The sequence below is a fragment of the Solanum verrucosum genome, unplaced genomic scaffold (assembly GCF_900185275.1).
Source record: "Solanum verrucosum unplaced genomic scaffold, falcon-dt-bn FXZP01000261.1, whole genome shotgun sequence".
NCBI classification, from domain to species: domain Eukaryota; kingdom Viridiplantae; phylum Streptophyta; class Magnoliopsida; order Solanales; family Solanaceae; genus Solanum; species Solanum verrucosum.
The window spans coordinates 6,002,449-6,010,174 of NW_026019969.1; the positions used below are offsets into that span (position 1 = coordinate 6,002,449).

Below are 7,726 nucleotides of genomic sequence, written 5' to 3' on the forward strand. Positions count from 1 at the left end.
ATATATATTTAAAATATGGTATTAAATAGTCTAGGGAGGTAATAGGTCTTCATGAAAATTTAGTATCGCAACAGCAAATCCGACCAAAGTTGAGATATTTTTCATACTCTTATCCCTTTATTTGTAATATTTTAAAAGTATTAATAATATCATTAAATATATATCAACTAAGAAAATAATTCATTCTTTTTAATATTAGCTTTAATTTGTAAAAATATTTATTTAAACTATTTTTATATGTTTATTAAATGTTACACGCATCAAATCCTTTTAATGCTTATAAAAACGTCGATGAAGCCTTGTCTTTCCATTGAGCCTCAAAGACAATTGAAATCATAGTCAATGGCTATTACTCCTATTTGATTGAGCTAAGAGACAAAATAAAAGAGTAGTAACATTTTAAATTTTTGGCACTACTTTTTAATTGAAATGATTTAGCAACTGCATCTGGCCAAAAAAAAATATTTTAACAATTAAACTGCACGTTCATTTTTATTTGTTCATTATTTTTAATTTTTAATTTTATTTTTATTTATCATTATTAACATATTAAAATAGATAATTTATTTTTTCCAAGTTTTATTCTTAGTATACTTTATGATATTAAATATCAAGAGATAGTGTGAAAAAAATAATATTATATAGTCATTGCTTACTTAGGAATTAATTACGTAATTTATTAATTAGGGGTAAGGAATCCTTATCTTGCTGAAGTCGGTTTATTCGAACCTTCCTCTTTATTTCCTTTTTCTCTTATACTTCACCTATAAATTCGTTCCCCCATAAACAGAACCCAACAAATACAACAAATAATCGGAGTTAGTTTCAAACAAACTATTTTTCATTTTCCAAATTTTTTGCTGAATCTGTTAGCTACCTGTTTCTTCAACAATCCAATAACAACAATGGAGTTACGTCCTTTAGACATCAAAGTGATCTCTGCAGACGGCATAAAGAATGTCAATACTTTCTCTAAGATGGATGTTTATACAGAAGTCTACATTTCCAGTTACGCCAGCAAGGCTTCTAAGCAGAAAACTTTTGTTGATAAGAATAGCGGCACGAATCCTAAGTGGAATCACTCCATGAAATTCACTCTCGATGAATCGTCTCTCACGAAATCAGGGATTTACCTCGTCTTTCGTCTCAAATCTGATCGCACTTTGGGTGACAAAGATATTGGTGAGGTATCTGTTCCTATTCATGATTTGTTCAATTCTAATGGCACAATGGAGAGGTTCGTTGAGTATCCAGTGATTACAGAGAGCGGAAAACCTAAAGGTACTCTGAAATTTTCCTATAAATTTGGGGAAAAATTTACAGCGCCTGAGCCGAAGAGAGATGTAAATCATGAACCTGTAACCGCTTATCCTGCTCAAATGCATCCTGGTATGGGTTATAATCAGCAAAATTCGGGATACGGATATCCACCTCCGCCTCCTCCGGCTCATCAAGGTGGGTACGCATACCCATCCCAAGCTGGTGCACCGGGTTATGGATATCCACCACCACAACCTGGGTACGGGTATCCGCCACCACAACCAGGGTACGGGTATCCACCGGTGCAACCGCCACCGCCAAAGAGGAAGAACAAGATGGGAGGTGGATTAGGGTTAGGGTTGGGTGCAGGATTGCTTGGTGGTTTGTTGGTGGGAGATATGATTTCTGACGTCGGAGAGATGTCTGCTTATGGTGATGGGTACGGAGATGCTATGGATGATATGGGTGGTGGCTTTGATTTTTAGTTTAATTTTCCAAATTTGTAAATTTTCTTTGTTTTTTTTTTAAAATCTTTTGAGATGTAATAAACTTTGGTACTAAGGTAGATTTTGAAGGATGTTTATTTTTTATTTAGTTATTCAGATCAACCTTACACTACTACTTCCTTTTTTCTTTAAAATAGTTTGTAATACTTTTTGAGGGCTCGTTTGGTACTAGTAATAATAAAGAATAATTACAAGATTTTTTATTTTTATGCTTTAGTTAAAGGTGTTAATTAATTCTACAATCATTCCATCATGTCTTATAATAATGGTATTGTGGAATGTCTTAAATCATGGAATAACTTTTGATATAGAAACAAATTTCTTGGGAGATATGTTCTCTTTAATAGAGAATTTATTGAAAATAGTCTTTTATCTCCCGGGTAGGGATAAGTCCTCCATGTTGAGGAGTTAATCATTGGTGCAGATGTCGTCATCTATTGAAGCTTCCATTCAAAGCTTATAACATTGAGTTAATCATTGGTGCAGATGTCGTCATTTATTGAGGCTTCCATTCAAAGCTTATAACATTGAGTTAATCATTCATGCAGATGTCGTCATTTATTGAGGCTTTCATTCAAAGCTTATAACATTATATCATCGGAACTTCCATTCAAAGCTTACAACACTTCTCATTTTGATCTTTCAGCACCAGGCAAGTGTTGCATTTTATCTTTCTAAATTTGACTTGTAGAATTATATTGACAATGATGTTGTAGATCTTGTATCGTGGAGTGTCATTGTACCTCGGATTTTTATTTTGTTTAGCAGAATATGCTTTTAGTTCCTAAGGAACAATCTTTCATATATGAGTTTCCATGTACCAACTATTTTGGTCTTACTATTATTATATTTGGGCAAGTAGGAATATTTCTTTTGGGGGGAATTGAACAGTTGTGTAACAGTATAGCATAAAGAGAAACGGTGAACATTCATAGTATTATTTTCCAGAGCATAATCAATCAAAAGAGGCATTTGCAGTACACCTCACTGTGAATTATACAAGATCAAATGATTTTAAATACAATCAACATGCCATTTAGAGCTTAACTTCAAGACCCCATTGCTGGTAGCAGCACAGCTTACACCACTTGATCACATCACTCTCCGACAACGTAAAATGTAACTCCTTCCCTCCTTGTCAAACTTGTGCTATATTTGAGTGAATGCGAATGTGAAATAGCACAAATACAGAGATGCTTACACATGTTTGCCTCAATTTAACGTTTGACCGTACAAATAGGTTATTTCCACTCATGTTTAATTGCATACACCAGAGAATTCAGTACAGATTTGCTGCTATTATCTAAAACTACATCAAGATATTCGAATTTATTCCACTGATATTGATTCTTCTTATAAATTCAACAAGAACTCAATGACCCACGAAACATAACATTGAGATCAACACAAAATGGGCCTTTTTCCAGTCAAATACATACACACACTTGACACGTATACCCTGTATCATTCAGTAATACGGTTAAGCATATAAAAACAGCTTAAGCAATCAAAACAAGGAACAAAATTATTCAGATCACTAACCTTCATCTTGTGCAAGATTTTCATTCTCCTGTCATGACTAATCTTTCACTTTAAATGAAAGATGGGTGCTTATGTAATTGTGAAGGATGATATATAAATCAAGATATGATAAAAATATGGGAACGCTGAAGGGTTGGTGATGAGATAGGATAGGACTACACTAATTCAAATTGAACTTGGATAAAACTATACACTGGATAGCACAGAAGATGTGCTGCAATTTGTTCTTGAAAATAATAATAGAAGTTATGAGTTATGACTTTCTTCTCCACCCAAACTCACAGGATCAACATGGTCACCTCGTAAACCCCCCAAAAAAAGGATTTTCGAATGGAACTTTGATGTATAATTCATACAGATGGGTGCCTTAAATGAGATAGCAGAGGAAAAAGATCAAAGCATTCCACGATGAAATCACAAGTAAATTGGGCATCATTCATTAGACAAACATAAACACAAAAAACAGTCATACTATATACCTGTATAGAAAAAGGAAATAAGTCAATAACTCCTAGGAGATCCTCTTCTTGTTCTGCATTCTTTGAGTGCCTTGAGGCATTCAACTAAATCTGCCGTTCCAGATTGTAAAGATGAAGCTATTATATGTAATTTCTTAGAATAATCTATTGGTTTTTTGGTCTATCCTAAATGTTAGAATTGCCTGTAAGTTTCCAATATTAACTTCAATAATAGAGTGCTAACTAAGCTTACTCTTAGAGTGAAAGGACCGCAGGCAACTTTTGAGTAAAACTCTGGAGAAAAAACTAAGATGATATGCATGAGTGTACATATAATAGTATTACAGTAAGTTAAATAAATTTATCTAAATGAAAAACATATCGAGAAATTCTTTTAAAATAGTTGCAAGGACACAATTCTTTCTGTAGTCATCTGAATGTCAATTAACTTCGACAAGTGCTTCGTTCATTTTTTCACTGTATTCTGATAGAAAGTTGATATTGTTGACAGAACTTGACATCATGGATGTGAACAACTACATTAAGAACAATTTGACAATTTTCACACAAAAGTACTCATGAGTTTTATGACCATCGAGTGTATCTTTTTTTGTTTTTTTAGTATATGATCTGTCCGATAGTATAGCTCACAAGCAAAAAGATCAAATAAAGGGATGACTTAGAGGTAATATGGTTGAGAGATAAACTTGAAATCATGCAGGCCACCATTTTCCTTTTTGCCAACATAAATACCTCCATATATATAAGATCATCAATGATATTAGAGATTATTTGGAAGTACAACATGGCAATGACGTAGAGTAGAATCGAATAAACAACACAAGGAAAAGAAATATCCAAAATGTAACATGGGATGACATGCCAAATCATCTAATCAATTAGCTACAATTGTAAAAGTTCAGGTGATCTAGAAAAGAAGCAACTAAACTACACTTACTTGAAAGTTGTAAATCATACATTGCGGAATTTATGGCAGCGCGAATATTGTCCTGAATCAGACTTGCGTTTTATGCCCGAAAAATGTCCAACCATCTTATCACCAAGCATGCCCTTGTCAGCTGTAGCAAGCCCTGGTTGAATATGTCCACTTAGAACAAGATGTGGAGTTTTAAGTTGCGCCTGAGATTTTGTCATCCTCTCAACAGATAGTAATGGATTTTTCATCTTCAGTTCCTTCTGGTGTTGCCGTATACGTTTCTCTTGCTTCTTCTTTCCTGGCCCCTTCCCATGAAATTGATGTGAAAATAACCGAAAAGACTCCTTTGGAGTTAGATTTCGCCCAAATTCATCAGTCCTGTTAATGTGTATCTCTTTTCCCACTTTCTCATCACCACAACGAACGCTAACGAGCTTGCTTTTCTTCTTATCCGTGTTTCGACCAGCCAATTCAATATCTCCCTCCTTAAGTGAACCTCTTTCTCTCAAAAATCTGAGTGCCTCTGACAAACCCTTCCCTATTGGAACTTCACGTATCGTCTTATCTGGTTTAATTTCAAATTTCTCCTCTTTTACAGAAAGTTCCTCTTTCTGTTTTGGTTGCACATCAAACACTAGGTTTTTGTTGTTGTTCTAATTTATCAAACTGAAGACCCCAGACAAAATCTCCCATCTCTGTGAAGACAACTTGTGATTCATCAGATACAGAAATTGGATTATCATTATCAAGGGTTGAATCACTAATTAGGGAAGCAATTACCTCTGGAAAAGTTTTGGCAACGCCCTTTTGCTTTTCCGATGAAAGCTTTCTGACTCTTTTCTTTCGTATGATTTTCTGAATTCTTCCTTATCATCATCATCATCAAATAATATTGCATCAATTCGGTCCATCTTCTCTTTCCCCATCACAAAACCGTTGAGAGTCTGGGTTTTGTTATTTGGGTCAAAAGAGACGGAAAAGATGTATTTATATTTATTTTTTATAGAGAGGCTAGTCAAGTAGCTAGCGCGAAGCGAACCGCAATATCAGTTATTAAAATTAAAATATTATATTATTTTATTTATAAGATTACTTAATTATTCAGAAGCTGGAGAGAAATGAGACAATATGTGGGTCCATCTTCTCTTTGAAATGTAAGATGAATTTTTTTTCATTTTCTCAAAAGCGACTATGTCCTAATTTTAATAGACAGAATTACTAATAAATATTAACAGCGTATCACATGAAATTAATCAAAATAAAGACGCGACACAGCTAATGTCATACAACAGCTATGGAAACAAAATTAAGTCCACAGCTAATTAAGTAGTCATAGACAAAAGAAAAAGATACTTTTGCTCCAAGGAAGACGTGTTTCCAATTGCAGTCATCCTTTTGTTTCTAAAGGAGAATCTCATGTAACTTTATTATGCAGTCAAGAGGCAAATATTTCAGTCTTGGTGAAGAAAAATTATTGGTAGGTCTCTTCGAGCTCTAATTATAGAAAAAAATTGATAGGCAGTATTGTTTCCCTTCAAAATTCAAATAATAAAATCATGTATGGTAGTACATCACATTTCCACAAACATATACAAACTTTATTTGCAAAATCATGGGAATAATCCTTGCAAAACCAAATTAAAAAAAATCAAATAATACAATAACAATAATGTATTTAATCAAATCCCAAGACCAATTTCATATATCTCCAATATAAACAAAAAGAATTACTCAAAACATATACAGAGACCTCATTTTAATAATCCATATCGTCCATGGCATCATCATACCCTTGATCATAGGCATCCGTATCATGAGAAATCATTTCACCAACCAACATACCACCAAGCAACCCTCCAGCCAAACCCAATCCCATTCCTGCTCCCATCCCTCCAAGATTGCTCTTTTTCTGTGGCTTTTGCACTTGTTGCACCGCGGGTGGGTATCCTCCGTAAGCTTGTTGTTGTTGCTGCTGCTGTTGTTGTTGCTGAACATATCCATATCCAGACGGTGGATATCCTGATGTTGGATATCCAGCTGGAGGATATCCACCACCGTTATAACCAGCAGGAGGATATCCTACTCCTCCTGCAGGTTGTTGATACGCCATGCCATGATTGGGATTCGGCGTGCCATACCCCATGCCAGGTGGTGGCATATTATTAGCCCCTGTCTGGCCATATGGATAAGCCGTAACAGGCATATTTTGATTGTAATTACTATTAAGTTGATTTACATTTTTGTACATTGGTTCAGAAGTTTGTTCATATTTCTTCCCAAATTTATAAGAAAACTTGAGAGTACCTCTAGGTTTACCATTAACAGGGGTAAAAACTTGATACTCCACAATTTTCTCGGCGCTGCCATCAGGGCCGGAATTAGATTGGCCGAAGATATCATTTATAGGGATTGAGACAATTCCGATATCCTTATCACCGAAAAAGCGAGAAGATCTGATACGGAAACAGAGGGAAAGGCCAGACTTTGTGAGAGAAGGTTCGTCTAATGTGAATTTCATTGTGTAATTCCATTTAGGACTTGTTCCACCCTTTTTATCAATGAAGGTTCTCTTAGTATTTTTTGCATAACCTAAGATTGAAATTTCGACATAAACATCCATGGTAGAAAAGTAATTGACATTCTTTATGCCTGCGGCGGAGATCACCGTAACATCAAAGGGACGCCAATCCATTATATGGTTGAATTCAACAGATTCAGAAAAGAAAAGGGAATTGATTAAAGAATTTCTTCTTTTTCTTCCCTTCTTTTTTCTTGTGCTGTTGGAAGAATTTAATGGTGAAAATGTGATAAGTATGTTAATGAAGAGAGACAAAAGTAATTGCTTAAAGTTGAATCAAATGTGTGAACTAGATTAATGGTCTCTATCTTCTCCTCCCTTCTTTCTCGCTAATGAGAATTTCAGCTGCTGTCACACAATTTCTCCTTCATCCTATTATCGTGGAAAATATTTTTTTCATAAACACAAAATCTTTTAAATCTCACTCCAAGAATATGTGACCAGC

General features: G+C 34.6%; 3 protein-coding genes across 3 annotated transcripts; 1 reads left to right on the top strand and 2 right to left on the bottom strand.

The window, feature by feature from the left end:
- The first annotated feature begins 818 nt into the window (after positions 1-818).
- LOC125816180 (protein SRC2 homolog) lies at positions 819-1,982 on the top strand. Its single transcript, XM_049495770.1, has one exon. It carries the CDS (start codon positions 906-908, stop codon positions 1,743-1,745), a length of 840 nt encoding a protein of 279 aa, XP_049351727.1. The 5' UTR covers positions 819-905; the 3' UTR covers positions 1,746-1,982.
- Positions 1,983-4,369: 2,387 nt separating this feature from the next.
- On the bottom strand, positions 4,370-5,629 carry LOC125816748 (SART-1 family protein DOT2-like). Its single transcript, XM_049496370.1, has 4 exons — positions 5,484-5,629; positions 5,385-5,398; positions 4,745-5,337; positions 4,370-4,519 (listed from the first exon to the last, which is right to left on the bottom strand). The coding sequence occupies exons 1-4, from the start codon at positions 5,627-5,629 to the stop codon at positions 4,385-4,387; spliced, it is 888 nt and encodes a 295-aa protein (XP_049352327.1). The 3' UTR covers positions 4,370-4,384.
- Positions 5,630-6,420: 791 nt separating this feature from the next.
- LOC125815743 (protein SRC2-like) lies at positions 6,421-7,469 on the bottom strand. Its single transcript, XM_049495292.1, has one exon. It carries the CDS (start codon positions 7,393-7,395, stop codon positions 6,460-6,462), a length of 936 nt encoding a protein of 311 aa, XP_049351249.1. The 5' UTR covers positions 7,396-7,469; the 3' UTR covers positions 6,421-6,459.
- Positions 7,470-7,726: the final 257 nt, after the last annotated feature.

Bases quoted from the DNA above. Each gene is read 5' to 3' on its own strand.
- LOC125816180 (XM_049495770.1), top strand. From the start codon at position 906: ATGGAGTTACGTCCTTTAGACATCAAAGTGATCTCTGCAGACGGCATA.
- LOC125815743 (XM_049495292.1), bottom strand. From the start codon at position 7,395: ATGGATTGGCGTCCCTTTGATGTTACGGTGATCTCCGCCGCAGGCATA.
- LOC125816748 (XM_049496370.1), bottom strand. From the start codon at position 5,629: ATGGGGAAAGAGAAGATGGACCGAATTGATGCAATATTATTTGATGAT. The intron at 4,520-4,744 runs GTATGATTTACA...ATATATATGGAG, and splicing joins GCTGCCATAAATTCCGCAAT to GTATTTATGTTGGCAAAAAG.